The sequence below is a fragment of the Salvelinus namaycush genome, chromosome 13 (assembly GCF_016432855.1).
Source record: "Salvelinus namaycush isolate Seneca chromosome 13, SaNama_1.0, whole genome shotgun sequence".
In the NCBI taxonomy this organism is placed as follows: Eukaryota; Metazoa; Chordata; class Actinopteri; order Salmoniformes; family Salmonidae; genus Salvelinus; species Salvelinus namaycush.
Genome location: NC_052319.1, coordinates 24,225,790 through 24,249,805, shown reverse-complemented (window position 1 = coordinate 24,249,805; position 24,016 = coordinate 24,225,790). Strand labels below are relative to the sequence as shown.

Genomic DNA, 24,016 nt, shown 5'->3' with positions numbered 1-24,016 from the left:
AAGGACACACACACACTGAAGAACACACACACACACACACACACACACACACACACACACACACACACACACACACACACGAGCACAGTGAAGGACACACACACGAGCACAGTGAAGGACACACACGAGCACAGTGAAGGACACACACGAGCACAGTGAAGGACACACACGAGCACAGTGAAGGACACGCACGCGCACACTGAAGGACACACACGCGCACACTGAAGGACACACACGCGCACACTGAAGGACACACACGCGCACACTGAAGGACACACACGCGCACACTGAAGGACACACACGCGCACACTGAAGGACACACACGCGCACACTGAAGGACACACACGCGCACACTGAAGGACACACACGCGCACACTGAAGGACACACACGCGCACACTGAAGGACACACACGCGCACACTGAAGGACACACACGCGCACACTGAAGGACACACACGCGCACACTGAAGGACACACACGCGCACACTGAAGGACACACACGCGCACACTGAAGGACACACACGCGCACACTGAAGGACACACACGCGCACACTGAAGGACACACACGCGCACACTGAAGGACACACACGCGCACACTGAAGGACACACGCGCACACTGAAGGACACACGCGCACACTGAAAGACACACGCGCACACTGAAGGACACACGCGAGCGCAGTGAAGGACACACGCGAGCGCAGTGAAGGACACACGCGAGCGCAGTGAAGGACACACGCGAGCGCAGTGAAGGACACACACGAGCACAGTGAAGCACACACACGAGCACAGTGAAGGACACACACGAGCACAGTGAAGGACACACACACGCACAGTGAAGGACACACACGCGCACAGTGAAGGACACACACACACACACACACACACACACTGAAGAACACACACACACACACACTGAAGGACACACATACACTGAAGGACACACACACACTGAAGAACACGCGCGCACACACACACACACACACACACACACACACACACACACACACACACACACACACACACACACACACACGAGCACAGTGAAGGACACACACACGAGCACAGTGAAGGACACACACGAGCACAGTGAAGGACACACACACGAGCACAGTGAAGGACACACACGAGCACAGTGAAGGACACACACGAGCACAGTGAAGGACACACACACGCACAGTGAAGGACACACACACGCACAGTGAAGGACACACACACGCACAGTGAAGGACACACACACGCACAGTGAAGGACACACACACACACACACACACACTGAAGAACACACACACACACACACACTGAAGGACACACATACACTGAAGGACACACACACACACACACACTGAAGAACACGCGCGCACACACACACACACACACACACACACACACACACACTGAAGGACCCACACACACACACACACACACACTGAAGAACGGACACACACACTGAAGAACAGAAACACACACACACACGCACTGAAACACACACACACTGAAACACACACACACTGAAGGACACACACACACACACACTGAAGAATGGACACACACATACTGAAGGACACACACACATACTGAAGAACACAGACACACGCACATACTAAGCAATACATGCACACACTTAACAATACACACACACTTGGTGATACACACACACACTTAGGGATAATACAGACAAGCACACAAATAGTCATGCCTTTTCTCTAACCTACTGAACACTCTCTCTCCCTCTCATCTCGCTCTCTGTCCCCCTCTCTCTCTCCCTGTCATCTCGCTCTCTGTCCCCCTCTCTCTCTCTCACTGTCATCTCGCTCTCTGTCCCCCTCTCTCTCTCTCTCCCTGTCATCTCGCTCTCTGTCCCCCTCTCTCTCTCTCCCTGTCATCTCGCTATCTGTCCCCCTCTCTCTCTCCCTCTCATCTCGCTATCTGTCCCCCTCTCTCTCTCTCTCTCTCCCTCTCATCTCGCTCTCTGTCCCCCTCTCTCTCTCTCTCTCCCTCTCATCTCGCTCTCTGTCCCCCTCTCTCTCTCTCCCTCTCATTTCGCTCTCTGTCCCCCTCTCTCTCTCTCCCTGTCATCTCGTTCTCTGCCCCCCTCTCTCTCTCTCCCTCTCATCTCGCTCTCTGTCCCCCCCTCTCTCTCTCTCTCCCTCTCATCTCGCTCTCTGTCCCCCTCTCTCTCTCTCCCTGTCATCTCGCTCTCTGTCCCCCTCTCTCTCTCTCACTGTCATCTCGCTCTCTGTCCCCCTCTCTCTCTCTCTCCCTCTCATCTCACTCTCTGTCCCCCTCTCTCTCTCTCCCTCTCATCTCGCTCTCTGTCCCCCCCTCTCTCTCTCTCTCCCTCTCATCTCTCTCTCTCTCCCCCCCTCTCTCTCTCTCCCTCTCATCTCGCTCTCTGTCCCCCTCTCTCTCTCCCTCTCATCTCGCTCTCTGTCCCCCTCTCTCTCTCTCCCTCTCATTTCGCTCTCTGTCCCCCTCTCTCTCTCTCCCTGTCATCTCGTTCTCTGCCCCCCTCTCTCTCTCTCCCTCTCATCTCGCTCTCTGTCCCCCCCTCTCTCTCTCTCTCCCTCTCATCTCGCTCTCTGTCCCCCCCTCTCTCTCCCTCTCATCTCGCTCTCTCTCCCCCCCTCTCTCTCTCTCTCCCTCTCATCTCGCTCTCTGTCCCCCTCTCTCTCTCTCCCTGTCATCTCGCTCTCTGTCCCCCTCTCTCTCTCTCACTGTCATCTCGCTCTCTGTCCCCCTCTCTCTCTCTCTCCCTCTCATCTCGCTCTCTGTCCCCCTCTCATCTCGCTCTCTGTCCCCCTCTCTCTCTCTCCCTCTCATCTCGCTCTCTGTCCCCCCCTCTCTCTCTCTCTCCCTCTCATCTCGCTCTCTGTCCCCCCCTCTCTCTCTCTCCCTCTCATCTCGCTCTCTGTCCCCCCCTCTCTCTCTCACTGTCATCTCGCTCTCTGTCCCCCTCTCTCTCTCTCTCTCCCTCTCATCTCGCTCTCTGTCCCCCTCTCTCTCTCTCCCTCTCATCTCTCTCTCTCTCCCTCTCATCTCGCTCTCTGTCCCCCTCTCTCTCTCTCCCTCTCATCTCTCTCTCTCCCTCTCATCTCGCTCTCTGCCCCCCTCTCTCTCTCTCCCTCTCATCTCGCTCTCTGCCCCCCTCTCTCTCTCTCCCTCTCATCTCGCTCTCTGTCCCCCCCTCTCTCTCTCCCATCTCGCTCTCTGTCCCCCTCTCTCTCTCTCCCTGTCATCTCGTTCTCTGTCCCCCTCTCTCTCTCTCCCTCTCATCTCGCTCTCTGTCCCCCCCCCCCTCTCTCTCTCTCCCTCTCATCTCGCTCTCTGTCCCCCCCTCTCTCTCTCTCTCCCTCTCATCTCGCTCTCTGTCCCCCTCTCTCTCTCTCACTGTCATCTCGCTCTCTGTCCCCCTCTCTCTCTCTCCCTCTCATCTCGCTCTCTGTCCCCCTCTCTCTCTCTCCCTCTCATCTCGCTCTCTGTCCCCCTCTCTCTCTCTCTCTCTCTCTCCCTCTCATCTCGCTCTCTGTCCCCCTCTCTCTCTCTCTCTCTCTCTCTCTCTCTCTCCCTCTCATCTCGCTCTCTGTCCCCCTCTCTCTCTCTCTCTCTCTCTCTCTCTCACTGTCATCTCGCTCTCTGTCCCCCTCTCTCTCTCTCTCTCTCTCTCTCCCTCTCATCTCGCTCTCTGTCCCTCTCTCTCTCTCTCTCTCTCTCTCTCTCTCTCTCCCTCTCCTCTCGCTCTCTGTCCCCCTCTCTCTCTCTCTCTCTCTCTCCCTCTCATCTCGCTCTCTGTCCCCCTCTCTCTCTCTCTCTCTCTCTCTCTCCCTCTCATCTCGCTCTCTGTCCCCCTCTCTCTCTCTCTCTCTCATCTCTCCCTCTCATCTCTCTCCCTCTCATCTCGCTCTCTGTCCCCCTCTCTCTCTCTCCCTCTCATCTCGCTCTCTGCCCCCCTCTCTCTCTCTCCCTCTCATCTCGCTCTCTGTCCCCCCCCCTCTCTCTCTCCCATCTCGCTCTCTGTCCCCCCCTCTCTCTCTCTCCCATCTCGCTCTCTGTCCCCCTCTCTCTCTCTCCCATCTCGCTCTCTGTCCCCCTCTCTCTCTCTCTCACTGTCATCTCGCTCTCTGTCCCCCTCTCTCTCTCTCTCTCCCTCTCATCTCGCTCTCTGTCCCCCTCTCTCTCTCTCTCTCTCCCTGTCATCTCGCTCTCTGTCCCCCTCTCTCTCTCTCCCTCTCATTTCGCTCTCTGTCCCCCTCTCTCTCTCTCTCCCTCTCATTTCGCTCTCTGTCCCCCTCTCTCTCCCTGTCATCTCGTTCTCTGCCCCCCTCTCTCTCTCTCCCTCTCATCTCGCTCTCTGTCCCCCCCTCTCTCTCTCTCCCTCTCATCTCGCTCTCTGTCCCCCTCTCTCTCTCACTGTCATCTCGCTCTCTGTCCCCCTCTCTCTCTCTCTCTCCCTCTCATCTCGCTCTCTGTCCTCCTCTCTCTCTCTCTCTCCCTCTCATCTCGCTCTCTGTCCCCCTCTCTCTCCCTCCCTCTCATTTCGCTCTCTGTCCCCCTCTCTCTCTCTCCCTGTCATCTCGTTCTCTGCCCCCCTCTCTCTCTCTCTCCCTCTCATCTCGCTCTCTGTCCCCCTCTCTCTCTCCCTGTCATTTCGCTCTCTGTCCCCCTCTCTCTCTCTCCCTCTCATCTCGCTCTCTGTCCCCCTCTCTCTCTCTCCATGTCATCTCGCTCTCTGTCCCCCTCTCTCTCTCCCTCTCATCTCGCTCTCTGTCCCCCTCTCTCTCTCCCTCTCATCTCGCTCTCTGTCCCCCCCTCTCTCTCTCTCTCCCTCTCATCTCGCTCTCTGTCCCCCTCTCTCTCTCTCCCTCTCATCTCGCTCTCTGTCCCCCTCTCTCTCTCTCTCCCTCTCTCATCTCGCTCTCTGTCCCCCTCTCTCTCTCTCCCTCTCATCTCGCTCTCTGTCCCCCTCTCTCTCTCTCTCCCTCTCTCATCTCGCTCTCTGTCCCCCCCCCTCTCTCTCTCTCTCTCTCTCTCTCTCTCTTTCTCTCTCTCTCCCTCTCATCTCGCTCTCTGTCCCTCCCTCTCATCTCGCTCTCTGTCCCCCCCTCTCTCTCTCTCTCTCTCTCTCTCTCTCTCTCTCTCTCTCTCTCTCATCTCGCTCTCTGTCCCCCTCTCTCTCTCTCTCCCTCTCTCATCTCGCTCTCTGTCCCCCTCTCTCTCTCTCCCTCTCATCTCGCTCTCTGTCCCCCTCTCTCTCTCTCTCCCTCTCTCATCTCGCTCTCTGTCCCCCCCCCCTCTCTCTCTCTCTCTCTCTCTCTCTCTCTTTCTCTCTCTCTCCCTCTCATCTCGCTCTCTGTCCCTCCCTCTCATCTCGCTCTCTGTCCCCCCCTCTCTCTCTCTCTCTCTCTCTCTCTCTCTCTCTCTCTCTCTCTCTCTCATCTCGCTCTCTGTCCCGCTCTCTCTCTCTCTCTCTCATCTCGCTCTCTGTCCCCCTCTCTCTCTCTCCCTCTCATCTCGCTCTCTGTCCCTCTCTCTCAGGTTGGGGTACACATATCTAAGACTCAAAGACCGTCATATGGAGATTCTCAATAAGGAGGATGAGATTGAGAGGTGGGGCTCTGCTCACAACATCTTTTAATTTGGCCTTTCATATTTCACAGCTTCCTGAGAAAGCATGGAGTTACCATAGATTTACACATTCATATCCCAAGTTATTAATTCAATCTAATTAATAGAAGTTAAATCCATATTGCTGCCAATTGTCAAAATCTAGATACACCTTCGTTCTCTCTAAACAGCTGTTTCATAGACAGCCCACTGCAGAGGGGGATGTAGATACTGATGTTATACAAGCAGTGCCTATGGGATCCAAACCTGCTATTTATACCCTTGATAAAAACCACTGTCCCACACGATCTACTGGCTTCTGCTCCCACACTCTTCTATGTGTCTTCTCACAGGGCTTTCACACTCTTCTGTATGTATTCTCACAGGGCTTTCACACTCTTCTATGTGTCTTCTCACAGGGCTTTCACACTCTTCTGTATGTCTTCTCACAGGGCTTTCACACTCTTCTATGTGTCTTCACACAGGGCTTTCACACTCTTCTGTGTGTCTTCTCACAGAGCTTTCACACTCCTCTGTGTGTCTTCTCACAGGGCTTTCACACTCCTCTGTGTGTCTTCTCACAGGGCTTTCACACTCTTCTATGTGTCTTCTCACAGGGCTGCCACACTCTTCTATGTGTCTTCTCACAGGGCTTTCACACTCTTCTGTATGTCTTCTCACAGGGCTTTCACACTCTTCTGTATGTCTTCTCACAGGGCTTCCACACTCTTCTGTATGTCTTCTCACATGGCTTCCACACTCTTCTGTATGTCTTCTCACAGGGCTTTCACACTCTTCTATGTGTCTTCTCACAGGGCTTTCACACTCTTCTGTGTGTCTTCTCACAGGGCTTTCACACTCTTCTGTGTGTCTTCTCACAGGGCTTTCACACTCTTCTATGTGTCTTCTCACAGGGCTTTCACACTCTTCTGTATGTCTTCTCACAGGGCTTTCACACTCTTCTATGTGTCTTCACACAGGGCTTTCACACTCTTCTGTGTGTCTTCTCACAGGGCTTTCACACTCCTCTGTGTGTCTTCTCACAGGGCTTTCACACTCTTCTGTGTGTCATCTCACAGGGCTTTCACACTCTTCTGTATGTCTTCTCACAGGGCTTTCACACTTCTGTATGTCTTCTCACAGGGCTTTCACACTCTTCTGTGTGTCTTCTCACAGGGCTTTCACACTCTTCTGTGTGTCTTCTCACAGGGCTTTCACACTCTTCTGTGTGTCTTCTCACAGGGCTTTCACACTCTTCTGTGTGTCTTCTCACAGGGCTTTCACACTCTTCTGTATGTCTTCTCACAGGGCTTTCACACTCTTCTATGTGTCTTCACACAGGGCTTTCACACTCTTCTGTGTGTCTTCTCACAGGGCTTTCACACTCCTCTGTGTGTCTTCTCACAGGGCTTTCACACTCTTCTGTATGTCTTCTCACAGGGCTTTCACACTCTTCTGTGTGTCATCTCACAGGGCTTTCACACTCTTCTGTATGTCTTCTCACAGGGCTTTCACACTTCTGTATGTCTTCTCACAGGGCTTTCACACTCTTCTGTGTGTCTTCTCACAGGGCTTTCACACTCTTCTGTGTGTCTTCTCACAGGGCTTTCACACTCTTCTGTGTGTCTTCTCACAGGGCTGTCACACTCTTCTGTGTGTCTTCTCACAGGGCTTTCACACTCTTCTATGTGTCTTCTCACAGGGCTGTCACACTCTTCTATGTGTCTTCTCACAGGGCTGCCACACTCTTGGCAGTGTTGTCTTACTAAAGTTAAGTTGTCTTATTGCAACATTTTAAACACACCACCTAATGGAAGAAAGGGAGGGACAGAGAAGGATAATTCCTCTTTACAAAGGCCCGTTGTGTTTTTGCTTGTCTCTAGCCACTCGTGTTGCTGTGTACATTGTTAGAATGTGCTGTGTATTTTGTCTGATCCTAAACGAGACGTCTACTCTGGTGTGTGTTCCAGGTTTGAGCTGCTTCACGTGCTGAACTTTGACTCTGTCAGGAGGAGAATGAGCGTCATTGTCAAGTCTAGTGCAGGTAACACACATACAAACACACACACATAGACATGATCTATCTCTACATGATCTTTCTGTCACTCACACTCTCTTAACTAACTCTATTGTCCCCAGGGGAGTACCTGTTGTTCTGTAAGGGGGCTGACTCCTCCATCTTCCCCAGGGTGGTGTCAGGGAAGGTGGGGCAGGTGAGGGCGCGGGTGGAGCAGAACGCTCTGGTAAGCCTACACATACACACAAACACGCAGCATATCTTTTACTATCCTTTTGGGTACCTTAAATTGATTTCCATTCAAAATAATTTCTTCCCTACTTTCCTAGCCCTAACCTTACCCTTTACCCTAACTCCTAACCCTAACTGTAACCCTTAACCTTTTAGGCTTAACCACTAAACCTAAAATAGCCTTTGTCCTTGTGAGGACTTTTGGGTATTTTCGGTACCCACGAGGATAGTAATTATTATTTATTTTTTTTATTGTCACATACACCGGATAGGTGCAGTGAAATGTGTTGTTTTATAGGGTCAGGCATAGTAGTACAGCGACCATGGAGAAAGTCGGGATTAAGTTCCTCGCTCAAGGGCACATCAACAGATGTTTACCTTGTCGGCTCGGGTATTCGAACACGCGCACACACGTTGTATATACAGTATTACCTCTGCCTTTATACCTACACCAATTCCCTAAACACACTCCTTAACCCAATACTCTTACTCCTTATATGCCTGTATCATAACTAAAACTCTAAGTATATACAGTGCGTTGGGAAAGTATTCAGACCAATAGACTTTTACCACAGTTTGTTACGTTACAGCCTTATTCTAAAATTGATTAAATAAAAACATTTCCTCAGAAATCTACACACACAACCCCATAATGACAAAGCGAAAACAGGTTTTTACATAAGTACTCAGACCCTTTGCTATGAGACTCGAAATTGAGCTCAGGTGCATCTTGTATCCATTGATCATCCTTGAGATGTTTCTACAACTTGATTGGAATCCACCTGTGGTAAATTCAATTGATTGGACATGATTTGGAAAGACACACACACCTGTCTATATAAAGGTCCCACAGTTGACAGTGCATGTCAGAGCAAACACCAAGCCATGAGATTGAAGGAATTCTCCATAGAGCTCTGAGACAGGATTGTGTCGAGGCACAGATCTGGGGAAGGGTATGAAAACATTTCTGCAGCATTGAAGGTCCCAAAGAACACAGTGGCCTCCATCATTCTTAAATGGAAGAAGTTTGGAACCACCAAGAAACTGAGCAATCAGGGGAGAAGGGCCTTGGTCAGGGAGGTGACCAAGAACCTAAAGGTCACTCTGACAGAGCTCAAGAGTTCCTCTGTGGAGATGGGAGAACCTTCCAGAAGGACAACCATTTATGCAGCACTCCAGCAATCAGGCCTTTATGGTAGAATGGCCAGACGGAAGCCACTCCTCAGTAAAAGGCACATGACAGCCTGCTTGGAGTTTGCCAAAAGACACTTAAAAGACTCTCAGACCATGAGAAACAAGATTCTCTGGTCTGATGAAACCAAGATTGAACTCTTTGGCCTGAATGCCAAGCGTTGCGCCTGGAGGAAACCTGGCACCATCCCTACGGTGAAGCATGGTGGTGGCAGCATCATGCTGTGGGGATGTTTTTCAGCGTCAGGGACTGGGAGACTAGTCAGGATTGAGGGAAAGATGAACGGAGCAAAGTACAAAGAGATCCTTGATGAAAACCTGCTCCAGAGCGCTCAGGACCTCGGAAGGTGACCCTTCGCCCCAGTCTAACAGGACAACAACGCTAAGCACACAGCCAAGACAACGCAGGAGTGGCTTCAGGACACGTCTCTGAATGTCCTTGCGTGGCCTAGTCAGAGCCCGAACTTGAATCTGATTGAACATCTCTGGAGAGACCTGAAAATAGCTGTGCAGTGACTCTCCCCATCCAACCTGACAGAGCTTGAGAAGATCTGCAGAGAAGAATGGGAGAAACTTCCCAAATACAGGTGTGCCAAGCTTGTAGCGTCATACCCAAGAAGGCTAGAGGCTGAAATTGCTGCCAAAGGTGCTTTTAACAAAGTACTGAGTAAAAGGTCTGGATACTTATGCAAATGTGATATTTCATAATTTTTTTTATTAATACATTTGCAAAAATGTATAAAAAACAGTTTTTGCATTGTCATTATGGGGTATTGTGTGTAGATTGATGAGGAAAAATATATTTAACCAATTTTAGAATAAGGCTGTAACGTAACAAAATGTGGAAAAAGTCAAGGAGTCTGAATACTTTCCGAATGTACTGTATATATTCAGTCACACAACCCTGACTCTTATACCTACTATAGTGATAGGGCCACAGTACAAAGAGAGAACCCTAACCATCTCACCTTTACCTCTGTCAGGAGGGCTTGCGGACCCTGTGTGTGGCATACAGAAGTCTCTCCCTAGCAGAGTACGAGGAGGCGTGTCATCAGCTGAGCGACGCCAAGCTAGCCCTGCAGGACAGGGAGCAGCGACTGGCGCAGGCTTATGACCTCATCGAGAGGGACTTCACCCTGCTGGGGGCCACGGCTGTGGAGGACAGGTAGGAGAGGGGGACACAGGAGGCAGTAAGAGAGAGCAAGTCACTTAAATATATACAGTTGAAGTGGGAAGTTTACATACACTTAGGTTGGTGTCATTAAAACTGGTTTTTCAACTACTCCACAAATTTCATGTTAACAAACTAAAGTTTTGGCAAGTCTGTTGTGTCATGCACAAAGTAGATGTCCTAAGTAATTTTTCCAACAATTGTTTACAGACAGATTATTTAATTTATAATTCACTGTACACAATTCCAGTGGGTCAGAAGTTTACATACACTAAGTTGACTGTGCCTTTAAACACCTTGGAAAATTCCTGAAAATCATGTCATGGCTTTAGAAGCTTCTGATAGGCTAATTGACATAATTTGAGTCAATTGGAGGTGTACCTGTGGATGTATTTCAAGGACTACTTTCAAACTCAGTGCCTCTTTTCTTGACATCATGGGAAAATCAAAAGAAAGCCAAGAACCCAGAAAAAAATTGTAGACCTCCAAAAATCTGGTTCCTTGGGAGCAATTTCCAAACGCCTGAAGGTACCACGTTCATCTGTACAAACAATAGTACGCAAGTATTAACACCATGGGACTACGCAGCCGTTATACCGCTCAGGAAGGAGACGCGTTCTGTCTCCTAGAGATGAATGTACTTTGGTGCGAAAAGTGCAAATCAATCCCAGAACAACAGCAAAGGACCTGCTCCAAAACTGCTCCAAAACCTCCATAAAAATTGCCAGACTACGGTTTTCAACTGTACATGGGGACAAAGATCGTACTTTTTGGAGAAATTTCCTTTGGTCTGATGAAACAAATATAGAACTGTTTGGCCATGATGACCATCGTTATGTTTAGAGGAAAAAGGGGGAGGCTTGCAAGCCGACGAACACCATCCCAACCATGAAGCATGGGAGTGGCAGCATCATGTTGTGGGGGTGCTTTGCTGCAGGAGGGACTGAGGGACTTCACAAAATAGATGGCATCATGAGGCAGGAAAATTATGTTGATATATTGAAACAACATCTCAAGACGTCAGTCAGGAAGTTAAAGCTTGGTCGCAAATGGGTCTTCCAAATGGACAATGACCCCAAGCATACTTCCAAAGTTGTGGCAAAATGGCTTAAGGACAACAAAGTCAAGGTATTGGAGTGGCCATCACAAAGCCCTGACCTCAATCCTATAGAAAATTTGTGAGAATAACTGAAAAGCGTGTGTGAGCAAGGAGGTCTAGAAACCTGACTGTTACACCAGCTCTGTCAGGAGGAATGGGACAAAATTCACCCAACTTATTGTGGGAAGCTTGTGGAAGGCTACCTGAAACGTTTGACCCAAGTTAAACAATTTAAAGGCAATGCTACCAAATACTAATTGAGTGTATGTACACTTCTGACCCACTGGGAATGTGCTGAAAGAAATCATTCTCTCTACTATTATTCTGCCATTTCACATTCTTAAAATAAAGTGGTGATCCTAACTGACCTAAGACATGGAATTTTTACCAGGATTAAATGTCAGGAATTGTGAAAAGCTGAGTTTAAATGTATTTGTCTAAGGTGTATGTAAACTTCCGACATCAACTGTATATACATTCTCCATGGACTTTAGTGTCCCAAAACATTTTGGAATTAGTGCTACAGGATGCAAATCTCTGTTTGATAAAGCTAGCCTTGGCTTTCCTAACTGACTGAGTATATTGGTTCCTGACTTCCCTGAAAAGTTGCATATCGCGGGGGCTAATGTACTTGTCCTCTTGCTCAGTTGTGCACCGGGGCCTCTCACTCATCTTTCTATTCTGGTTAGAGCCAGTTTGAGCTGTTCTGTGAAGAGAGTAGTACACAGCGTTGTACGAGATCTTAATTTTCTTGGCAATTTCTTGCATGGAATAGTCTCCATTTCTCAGAACAAGAATAGACTAAGTTTCACAAGAAAGTTCTTTGTTTCTGGCCATTTTGAGCCTGTAATTGAACCCACAAATGCTGATGTTCTATATACTCAACTAGTCTAAAGAAGGCCAGTTGTATTGCTTCTTTAATCAGAACAACAGTTTTCAGCTGTGCAAACATAATTGCAAAAGGGTTTTCTAATGGTCAATTAGCCTTCCAAAATGATAAACTTGGATTAGCTAACACAACGTGCCATTGGAACACAGGAGTGATGGTTGCTGATAATCGGCCTCTGTACACCTATGTATATTTTCCATTAAAAATCTGCCGTTTCCAGCTACAATAGTCATTTACAACAATAACAATGTCTACACTGTATTTCTGATCAATTTGATGTTATTTTAATGGACAAAAAATTTGCTTTTCTTTAAAAAAACAAGGACATTTCTAAGTGACCCCAAACTTTTGAACGGGGATGTGTATATATAAGAGAAAGGGAGAAAGAGGGAGACCCATTTTTATTGTTTATTTCACTTTTGTTTATTATCTATTTCACTTGCTTTGGCAATGTTAACATATGTTTCCCATGCCAATAAAGCCCTTGAATTTAATTTAATTTAATTTAATTGAGCGAGTGAGTGTGACTGTGTGGCCTGAAAGAAGCAGGGGAGTGGAGTTAGAAAGGGAGCAGGGAAAAAAGAAGAGGGAGAGACTAGGAGAGAGCAGGAAGTGAAGAAGAGGGAGAGACTAGGAGAGAGCAGGAAGTGAAGAAGAGGGGGAGAGACTAGGAGAGAGCAGGAAGTGAAGAAGAGGGAGAGACTAGGGGAGAGCAGGGAGTGAAGAAGAGGGAGAGACTAGGAGAGAGCAGGGAGTGAAGAAGAGGGAGAGACTAGAAGAGAGCAGGGAGTGAAGAAGAGGGAGAGACTAGGAGAGAGCAGGGAGTGAGGGAGAGACTAGGAGAGAGCAGGGAGTGAGGGAGAGACTAGGAGAGAGCAGAGAAAGAAGAAGAGGAAAAGACTAGGAGAGCAGGGAGTGAAGAAGAGGGAGAGACTAGGAGAGAGCAGGGAAAGAAGAAGAGGGAGAGACTAGGAGAGAGCAGGGAAAGAAGAAGAGGGAGAGACTAGGAGAGAGCAGGGAGTGAAGAAGAGGGAGAGACTAGGAGAGAGCAGGGAGTGAAGAAGAGGGAGAGACTAGGAGAGAGCAGGGAGTGAAGAAGAGGGTGAGACTAGGAGAGAGCAGGGAGTGAAGAAGAGGGAGAGACTAGGAGAGAGCAGGGAGTGAAGAAGAGGGAGAGACTAGGAGAGAGCAGGGAGTGAAGAAGAGGGAGAGACTAGGAGAGAGCAGGGAGTGAAGAAGAGGGAGAGACTAGGAGAGAGCAGGGAGTGAAGAAGAGGGAGAGACTAGGAGAGAGCAGGGAAAGAAGAAGAGGAAGAGACTAGGAGAGAGCAGGGAGTAAAGAAGAGGGAGAGACTAGGAGAGAGCAGGGAGTGAAGAAGAGGGAGAGACTAGGAGAGAGCAGGGAAAGAAGAAGAGGGATAGACTAGGAGAGAGCAGGGAAAGAAGAAGAGGGAGAGACTAGGAGAGAGCAGGGAAAGAAGAAGAGGGAGAGACTCGGAGAGAGCAGGGAAAGAAGAAGAGGAAAAGACTAGGAGAGCAGGGAGTGAAGAAGAGGGAGAGACTAGGAGAGAGCAGGGAAAGAAGAAGAGGGAGAGACTAGGAGAGAGCAGGGAAAGAAGAAGAGGGAGAGACTAGGAGAGAGCAGGGAGTGAAGAAGAGGGAGAGACTAGGAGAGAGCAGGGAGTGAAGAAGAGGGAGAGACTAGGAGAGAGCAGGGAGTGAAGAAGAGGGTGAGACTAGGAGAGAGCAGGGAGTGAAGAAGAGGGAGAGACTAGGAGAGAGCAGGGAGTGAAGAAGAGGGAGAGACTAGGAGAGAGCAGGGAGTGAAGAAGAGGGAGAGACTAGGAGAGAGCAGGGAGTGAAGAAGAGGGAGAGACTAGGAGAGAGCAGGGAAAGAAGAAGAGGAAGAGACTAGGAGAGAGCAGGGAGTAAAGAAGAGGGAGAGACTAGGAGAGAGCAGGGAGTGAAGAAGATGGAGAGACTAGGAGAGAGCAGGGAAAGAAGAAGAGGGATAGACTAGGAGAGAGCAGGGAAAGAAGAAGAGGGAGAGACTAGGAGAGAGCAGGGAAAGAAGAAGAGGGAGAGACTCGGAGAGAGCAGGGAAAGAAGAAGAGGAAGAGACTAGGAGAGAGCAGGGAAAGAAGAAGAGGGAGAGACTAAGAGAGAGAGATGTGTGAGAGATTCACTATCATGGATTTCCTGATTGATGACAGCTTGATTTCCTAATGGACTAGCCTTCTAGTGTATGGTACACGTTGACCTAGCCATGTACAGTCGTGGACAAAAGTTTTGAGAATGACACAAATATTAATTTTCACAAAGTCTGCTGCCTCAGTTTGTATGATGGAAATTTGCATATACTCCAGAATGTTATGAAGAGTGATCAGATTAATTGCAATTAATTGCAAAGTCCCTCTTTGCCATGCAAATAAACTGAATCCCCCCCAAAACATTTCCACTGCATTTCAGCCCTGCCACAAAAGGACCAGCTGACATCATGTCAGTGATTCTCTCGTTAACACGGGTGTGCGTGTTGATGAGGACAAGGCTGGAGATCACTCTGTCATGCTGATTGAGTTCGAATAACAGACTGGAAGCTTCAAAAGAAGGGTGGTGCTTGGAATCGTTGTTCTTCCTCTGTCAATCATGGTTACCTGCAAGGAAACACGTGCCATCATCATTGCTTTGCACAAAAAGGGCTTCACAGGCAAGGATATTGCTGCCAGTAAGATTGCACCTAAATCAACCATTTATCGGATCATCAAGAACTTCAAGGAGAGCGGTTCAATTGTTGTGAAGAAGGCGTCAGGGCGCCCAAGAAAGTCCAGCAAGCGCCAGGACCATCTCCTAAAGTTGATTCAGCTGTGGGATCGGGGCACCACCAGCACAGAGCTTGCTCAGGAATGGCAGCAGGCAGGTGTGAGTGCATCTGCACGCACAGTGAGGCAAAGATTTTTGGAGGATGGCCTGGTGTCAAGAAGGGCAGCAAAGAAGCCACTTTTCTCCAGGAAAAACATCAGGGACAGAGTGATATTCTGCAAAAGGTACAGGGATTGGACTGCTGAGGACTGGGGTAAAGTCATTTTCTCTGATGAATCCCCTTTCCGATTGTTTGAGGCATCCGGAAAAAAGCTTGTCTGGAGAAGACAAGGTGAGCGCTACCATCAGTCCTGTGTCATGCCAACAGTAAAGCATCTTGAGACCATTCATGTGTGGGGTTGCTTCTCAGCCAAGGGAGTGGGCTCACTCACAATTTTGCCTAAGAACACAGCCATGAATAAAGAATGGTACCAACACATCCTCCAAGAGCAACTTCTCCCAACCATCCAGGAACAGTTTGGTGACGAACAATGCCTTTTCCAGCATGATGGAGCACCTTGCCATAAGGCAAAAGTGATAACTAAGTGGCTCGGGGAACAAAACATCGATATTTTGGATCCATGGCCAGGAAACTCCCCAGACCTTTATCCCATTGAGAACTTGTGGTCAATCCTCAAGAGGCGGGTGGATAAACAAAAACCCACAAATTCTGACAAACTCCAAGCATTGATTATGCAAGGATGGGCTGCCATCAGTCAGGATGTGGCCCAGAAGTTAATTGACAGCATGCCAGGGCGGATTGCAGAGGTCTTGAAAAAGAAGGGTCAACACTGCAAATGTTGACTCTTTGCATCAACTTCATGTAATTGTCAATAAAAGCCTTTGACACTTATGAAATGCTTGTAATTATACTTCAGTATTACATAGTAACATCTGACAAAAATATCTAAAGACACTGAAGCAGCAAACTTTGTGGAAATTGATATTTGTGTCATTCTCAAAACTTTTGGCCACGACTGTATACTGTAGATTAGTCATCAATACTTAGACTGAGTGATTGATCAGTGTGTTAACCCATTGGCTACTGGCCAAGGAGACTTATTGACTACAGTAGTTATCAAGGACCACAACGGAAAAACTATTAACTCCTGCCTTGATTGTTTTTACAATCCTTTATGGTGTAGAATAAATGTACTGTTTTAATCAGGATTTTTAATCAGAGGTTATCTTTACATTATATTTTAATCAAATCAATATAAATTCAATAGGTTGTTGATCAGTGCTGTGATCATTGATACATTCTTTGAAAGGACCATATTGATGCTTAGTGCTATTAACCTGTTGACTGCTGTGTTGACTGCTGTGTTGACTGCTGTGTTGACTGCTGTATTGACTGCTGTGTTGACTGTTGTGCTGACTGCTGTGTTGACTGTTGTGCTGACTGCTGTGTTGACTGCTGTGTTGACTGCTGTGCTGACTGCCGTGTTGACTGCTGTGTTGACTGCTGTATTGACTGCTGTATTGACTGCTGTGCAGGCTCCAGGAGAAGGCAGCAGACACCATCGAGTCTCTCCACAAGGCTGGGATGAAGGTGTGGGTCCTGACTGGGGACAAGATGGAGACGGCGGCTGCTACATGTTATGCTAGCAAGCTGTTCCGCCGCTCCACCCAAATATTGGAGCTGACCAAGAAACGCACCGAGGAACAGAGTCTACATGATGTTCTGTTTGACCTGAGCAGAACCGTACTGAGACAGCGCTCCCTGTCGGGGTACGCTGCACACTCACACACACACACCAATGTATCCTGTGTTTTGCGAGCGCACACTGTGTGACCAGTACAAGTCAAATGACCAGTACAAGTCAAATGTTTGGACACACTTACTCGTTCAAGGGTTTTTCTTTATTTTTACTATTTTCTACATTGTAGAATAATAGTGAAGACACCAAAAATATGAAATAACACATATGGAATCATGTAGTAACCAAAAAAGTGTTAAAGAAATCAAATATGTGAGATTCTTCAAAGTAGCCTTGATGACAGCTTTGCACACTCTTGGCATTCTCTCAACCAGTTTCATGAGGTAGTCACCTGGAATGCATGTCAATTAACAGGTGTGCCTTGTTAATTTGTGGAATTTCTTTCCTTAATGCATTTGTGCCAATCAGTTGTGTTGTGACTAGGTAGGGGTGGTATACAGAAGAGCCCTATTTGGTAAAAGACCAAGTCCATATTATGGCAAGAACAGCTCCAATAAGCAAAGAGAAATGACAAGCCACTTTACAATAGTGCATCTAAATCTTTTAAGGGGGGGGGGGGGTTAGAAGGATTACTTTATCCTATCCTAGGTATTCCTTAAAGAGGTGGGGTTTCAGGTGTCTCCGGAAGGTGGTGATTGACTCCGCTGACCTGGCGTCGTGAGGGAGTTTGTTCCACCATTGGGGTGCCAGAGCAGCGAACAGTTTTGACTGGGCTGAGCGGGAACTGTACTTCCTCAGAGGTAGGGAGGCGAGCAGGCCAGAGGTGGATGAACGCAGTGCCCTTGTTTGGGTGTAGAGCCTGATCAGAGCCTGAAGGTACGGAGGTGCCGTTCCCCTCACAGCTCCGTAGGCAAGCACCATGGTCTTGTAGCGGATGCGAGCTTCAACTGGAAGCCAGTGGAGAGAGCGGAGGAGCGGGGTGACGTGAGAGAACTTGGGAAGGTTGAACACCAGACGGGCTGCAGCGTTCTGGATGAGTTGTAGGGGTTTAATGGCACAGGCAGGGAGCCCAGCCAACAGCGAGTTGCAGTAATCCAGACGGGAGATGACAAGTGCCTGGATTAGGACCTGCGCCGCTTCCTGTGTGAGGCAGGGTCGTACTCTGCGAATGTTGTAGAGCATGAACCTACAGGAACGGGCCACCGCCTTGATGTTAGTTGAGAACGACAGGGTGTTGTCCAGGATCACGCCAAGGTTCTTAGCGCTCTGGGAGGAGGACACAATGGAGTTGTCAACCGTGATGGCGAGATCATGGAACGGGCAGTCCTTCCCCGGGAGGAAGAGCAGCTCCGTCTTGCCGAGGTTCAGCTTGAGGTGGTGATCCGTCATCCACACTGAAATGTCTGCCAGACATGCAGAGATGCGATTCGCCACCTGGTTATCAGAAGGGGGAAAGGAGAAGATTAATTGTGTGTCGTCTGCATAGCAATGATAGGAGAGACCATGTGAGGTTATGACAGAGCCAAGTGACTTGGTGTATAGCGAGAATAGGAGAGGGCCTAGAACAGAGCCCTGGGGGACACCAGTGGTGAGAGCACGTGGTGAGGAGACAGATTCTCGCCACGCCACCTGGTAGGAGCGACCTGTCAGGTAGGACGCAATCCAAGCGTGGGCCGCGCCGGAGATGCCCAACTCGGAGAGGGTGGAGAGGAGGATCTGATGGTTCACAGTATCAAAGGCAGCCGATAGGTCTAGAAGGATGAGAGCAGAGGAGAGAGAGTTAGCTTTAGCAGTGCGGAGCGCCTCTGTGACACAGAGAAGAGCAGTCTCAGTTGAATGACTAGTCTTGAAACCTGACTGATTTGGATCAAGAAGGTCATTCTGAGAGAGATAGCAGGAGAGCTGGCCAAGGACGGCAGGTTCAAGAGTTTTGGAGAGAAAAGAAAGAAGGGATACTGGTCTGTAGTTGTTGACATCGGAGGGATCGAGTGTAGGTTTTTTCAGAAGGGGTGCAACTCTCGCTCTCTTGAAGACGGAAGGGACGTAGCCAGCGGTCAAGGATGAGTTGATGAGCGAGGTGAGGTAAGGGAGAAGGTCTCCGGAAATGGTCTGGAGAAGAGAGGAGGGGATAGGGTCAAGCGGGCAGGTTGTTGGGCGGCCGGCCGTCACAAGACGCGAGATTTCATCTGGGGAGAGAGGGGAGAAAGAGGTCAAAGCACAGGGTAGGGCAGTGTGAGCAGAACCAGCGGTGTCGTTTGACTTAGCAAACGAGGATCGGATGTCGTCAACCTTCTTTTCAAAATGGTTGACGAAGTCATCCGCAGAGAGGGAGGAGGAGGGGGGGGAGGATTCAGGAGGGAGGAGAAGGTGGCAAAGAGCTTCCTAGGGTTAGAGGCAGATGCTTGGAATTTAGAGTGGTAGAAAGTGGCTTTAGCAGCAGAGACAGAAGAGGAAAATGTAGAGAGGAGGGAGTGAAAGGATGCCAGGTCCGCAGGGAGGCGAGTTCTCCTCCATTTCCGCTCGGCTGCCCGGAGCCCTGTTCTGTGAGCTCGCAATGAGTCGTCGAGCCACGGAGCAGGAGGGGAGGACCGAGCCGGCCTGGAGGATAGGGGACATAGAGAGTCAAAGGATGCAGAAAGGGAGGAGAGGAGGGTTGAGGAGGCAGAATCAGGAGATAGGTTGGAGAAGGTTTGAGCAGAGGGAAGAGATGATAGGATGGAAGAGGAGAGAGTAGCGGGGGAGAGAGAGCGAAGGTTGGGACGGCGCGATACCATCCGAGTAGGGGCAGAGTGGGAAGTGTTGGATGAGAGCGAGAGGGAAAAGGATACAAGGTAGTGGTCGGAGACTTGGAGGGGAGTTGCAATGAGATTAGTGGAAGAACAGCATCTAGTAAAGATGAGGTCAAGCGTATTGCCTGCCTTGTGAGTAGGGGGGGAAGGTGAGAGGGTGAGGTCAAAAGAGGAGAGGAGTGGAAAGAGGGAGGCAGAGAGGAATGAGTCAAAGGAAGACGTGGGGAGGTTAAAGTCACCCAGAACTGTGAGAGGTGAGCCATCCTCAGGGAAGGAACTTATCAAGGCGTCAAGCTCATTGATGAACTCTCCAAGGGAACCTGGAGGGCGATAAATGATAAGGATGTTAAGCTTGAAAGGGCTGGTAACTGTGACAGCATGGAATTCAAAGGAGGCGATAGACAGATGGGTCAGGGGAGAAAGAGAGAATGTCCACTTGGGAGAGATGAGGATCCCAGTGCCACCACCCCGCTGACCAGAAGCTCTCGGGGTGTGCGAGAACACGTGGGCAGACGAGGAGAGAGCAGTAGGAGTAGCAGTGTTATCTGTGGTAATCCATGTTTCCGTCAGTGCCAAGAAGTCGAGGGACTGGAGGCAAGCATAGGCTGGGATGAACTCTGCCTTGTTGGCCGCAGATCGGCAGTTCCAGAGGCTGCCGGAGACCTGGAACTCCACGTGGGTCGTGCGCGCTGGGACCACCAGGTTAGGGTGGCAGCGGCCACGCGGTGTGAAGCGTTTGTATGGTCTGTGCAGAGAGGAGAGAACAGGGATAGACAGACACATAGTTGACAGGCTACAGAAGAGGCTACGCTAATGCAAAGGAGATTGGAATGACAAGTGGACTACACGTCTCGAATGTTCAGAAAGTTAAGCTTACGTTGCAAAAATCTTATTGACTAAAATGATTAAAATGATGCAGTACTGCTGGCTGGTGAAGTAGGCTAGCTAGCAGTGGCTGCGTTGTTGACTTTGTTTGAAAGTGTTGCTGGCTAGGTAGCCTCGATAACTGGCTAGGTAACCTCGATAACTGGCTAGATAATTACTCTAAACTACACAATTATCTTAGATACAAGGACAGCAAAGACAACTATGTAGCTAGCTAACACTACACTAATCAAATCGTTCCGTTGTACTGTTTCGGTAGAAGTTGGCTGGCTGGCTAGCTAGCAGTGTTGACAACGTTAGGACGGCGAAAATAGCTGGCTAGCTGACTTTGTTTGAAAGTGGAGCTGGCTAGGTAACCTCGATAACTGGCTAGATAATTACTCTAAACTACACAATTATCTTAGATACAAAGACAGCAAAGACAACTATGTAGCTAGCTAACACTACACTAATCAAATCGTTCCGTTGTACTGTTTCGGTAGAAGTTGGCTAGCTGGCTAGCTAGCAGTGTTGACAACGTTAGGATGGCGAAAATAGCTGGCTAGCTGACTTTGTTTGAAAGTGGAGCTGGCTAGGTAACCTCGATAACTGGCTAGATAATTACTCCAAACTACACAATTATCTTAGATACAAGGACAGCAAAGACAACTAGGTAGCTAGCTAACACTACACTAATCAAATCGTTCCGTTGTACTGTTTCGGTAGAAGTTGGCTGGCTGGCTATCCGTAGTTTTTAAGTGCAGTCTCAAAAACCATCAAGCGCTATGATGAAACTGGCTCTCATGAGGACAGCCACAGGAAAGGAAGACTCAGAGTTACCTCTGCTGTAGAGGATAAGTTCATTAGAGTTACCAGCCTGAGAAATTGCAGCCCAAATAATGCTTCACAGAGTTCAAGTAACAGACACATCTCAACATCAACTGTTCAGAGGAGACTGCGTGAATCAGGCCTAACCACTACTAAAGGACACAAATAATAAGAAGAGACTTGCTTGGGCCAAGGAACACGAACAATGGACATGAGACTGGTGGAAATCTGTCCTTTGGTCTGATAAGTCCAAATTTGAGATTTTTGGTTCCAACCGCTGTGTCTTTGTGAGACGCAAAGTAGGTGAACTGATGATCTCTGCATGTGTGGTTCACATCGTGAAGCATGTAGGAGGAGGGGTGATGGTGTAAGGGTGCTTTGCTGGTGACACTGTCGGTGATTTAATTCGAATTCAAGGCACACTTAACCAGCATGGCTACCACAGCATTCTGCAGCGATAAGCCATCCCATCTGGTTTGGGCTTAGTGGGACTATCAGTTGTTTTTCAACAGGACAATGACCCAACACACCTCCAGGCTGTGTAAGGGCTGTTTGACCAAGGAGAGTGATGGAGTGCTGCATCACATGACCTGGCCTCCACAATCACCCGACCTCAACCCAATTGAGATGGTTTGGGATGAGTTGGACCGCAGAGTGAAGGAAAAGCAGCCAACCAGTGCTCAGCATATGTGGGAACTCCTTCAAGACTGTTGAAAAAGCATTCCAGGTGAAGCTGGTTGAGTGAGTGCAAAGCTGTCATCAAGGCAAAGGGTGGCCACTTTGAAGAATCTAAAATATATTTAGAGTTAACACTTTTTTTAGTTTCTACATGATTCCATATGCGCTATTTCATAGTTTTGATGTCTTGACTATTATTCTACAATGTAGAAAATTGTAAAAATAAAAACCCTTGAATGAGTAGGTGTGTCCAAACTGTTGACTGGTACTGTGTATGTACAGTATTCATGCATCTCTGTTTGTTAACATCTGTATATCTGTGTGTTTTTCCCCAGGCTGTCTGTAGACTGTCAGGACTATGGTCTGATCATCGATGGGGCCACCCTGTCTGCGGTACTGAAGCCCAGTCCAGAGAGCTCTGGCTCTGGGAACTACAGAGAGATCTTCCTGGAGATCTGTAGGAACTGCAGCGCCGTTCTCTGCTGCCGCATGGCGCCCCTACAGAAAGCACAGGTGGGTGTGATCTCACTTCCTGTCTCACATGGGAATCCAGGGAGAGATGGTGTTTGGATGAATGGACGGTCGGTCAGTCAAAGTGTTTCATGAGTTGTGGTATGACTGTTGTCTGTCCAGATTGTGAAGCTGATCAAGGCATCTAAGGAGCACCCCATCACTCTGGCCATCGGAGACGGAGCCAACGACGTCAGCATGATCCTCGAGGCACACGTGGGCATCGGTAAGCTCATCTCTACACTGATTGGCAAGCCCCATGTGTTTGTACTCTGATTGGTGGGAACCATCAGCTAGCACTCATCTTTCTTCTTTGATTGGTAGGGGGCTTTGGCTCCAAGATATCTCATTGGTGTATGTTTGTTTTCTATCTATAATTATTAATCCATCAATCAACCAATCCCTCCCTCTCTCTTAAGGCATCATGGGTAAGGAGGGTCGCCAGGCAGCGAGGAACAGCGACTATGCCATCCCAAAGTTCAAACATCTGAAGAAGATGCTGCTAGTTCACGGCCACATCTACTACATCCGCATCGCTGAGCTGGTGCAGTACTTCTTCTATAAGGTGGGCTTTACTACTGACACTAATACTGAGCATTTACTGAGATCACGTTGCAATTCTTTAGTAATGAATTACACAACTTGGGGGCTCGACACCACCCCAGTCTGGTAGCTGGCCCAGGACAGCACAAATCTCCAGGCTCTACGCTGCAAGTAGCTGAGTCAGTATAGACTGATGAACAATGTTTAGTCCTTACTTTCTCACTTTGCTTCTGCCCCTCTCTCTCTCTCCAGAATGTGTGCTTCATCTTCCCTCAGTTCCTCTATCAGTTCTTCTGTGGATTCTCTCAGCAGGTTGGTGCTCAGAATCACCCCAAATGACCTCATGGTTGCCTGTTTGGTCATGTGTAGTCTGTATATTACTGACTGTGCTCTGTGTGTCCCCGTAAAGCCCCTGTACGACACAGCCTACCTGACGCTGTACAACATCAGCTTCACCTCCCTGCCCATCCTCCTCTACAGCCTCATAGAGAAACACATCAGCATAGAGACACTGAAGAGAGACCCCACTCTGTACAGGTCAGAGGAACATCCCACCCAAATGAACACTTATTTGAAAGTCAATGTAATTCACAGGTTTTGTTTTGTTTAACAATTTTACTTTGATCTCCCTCCCTCCCCCTCGCTCTCTCTCCCTCCATTCTCTCTCTCTCCCCATTCCCCCTCTCTCTTCTCTCTCTCTCTCTCCCCCCATTCTCTTCTCTCTCGATCGATCGATCTCTCGATCTCTCTCTCTGATCTCTCGATCTCTCTCTCTCTCTCTACCCCTCCTCTCACAATCTCTCTCGCTCTCCCTCTCGCTTCCCTCCCCCCTTTCTTTCTCCCTCTCTCCCCCCTCTCACCCCTACCCCTCTCTTTCTCCCTCTCGCTCCCTCTCTCTACGCCTCCTCTCTCACCTTCTCCCAGGGACATAACTAAGAACTCTCTCCTGCGCTGGCCCGTGTTCCTGTACTGGACATGCCTGGGCTTATTCGACGCCTGTATCTTCTTTTTTGGTGCCTACTTCCTGTTCGACAACACCACCTTCACTAGCAACGGACAGGTGAGCCCCAGCAACCACCTCCACGG

At 48.9% G+C, this 24,016-nt stretch overlaps 1 protein-coding gene across 4 annotated transcripts in view; it reads left to right on the top strand.

Moving 5' to 3' along the window:
• The window catches only part of LOC120058356 (probable phospholipid-transporting ATPase IH), a 95,419-nt gene that overhangs the window by 57,285 nt on the left and 14,118 nt on the right, over nt 1–24,016 (top strand). For all 4 annotated transcript variants that reach the window (XM_039006962.1, XM_039006961.1, XM_039006960.1 and 1 more), the window contains exons 15-25: nt 5,532–5,603; nt 7,571–7,644; nt 7,740–7,843; nt 10,023–10,204; nt 16,555–16,788; nt 22,213–22,390; nt 22,511–22,613; nt 22,807–22,952; nt 23,183–23,242; nt 23,340–23,467; nt 23,855–23,990. In XM_039006962.1, coding sequence (XP_038862890.1) covers nt 5,532–5,603; nt 7,571–7,644; nt 7,740–7,843; nt 10,023–10,204; nt 16,555–16,788; nt 22,213–22,390; nt 22,511–22,613; nt 22,807–22,952; nt 23,183–23,242; nt 23,340–23,467; nt 23,855–23,990 — 1,417 coding nt within the window. The remainder of the gene's footprint in view (nt 1–5,531; nt 5,604–7,570; nt 7,645–7,739; nt 7,844–10,022; nt 10,205–16,554; nt 16,789–22,212; nt 22,391–22,510; nt 22,614–22,806; nt 22,953–23,182; nt 23,243–23,339; nt 23,468–23,854; nt 23,991–24,016) is intronic.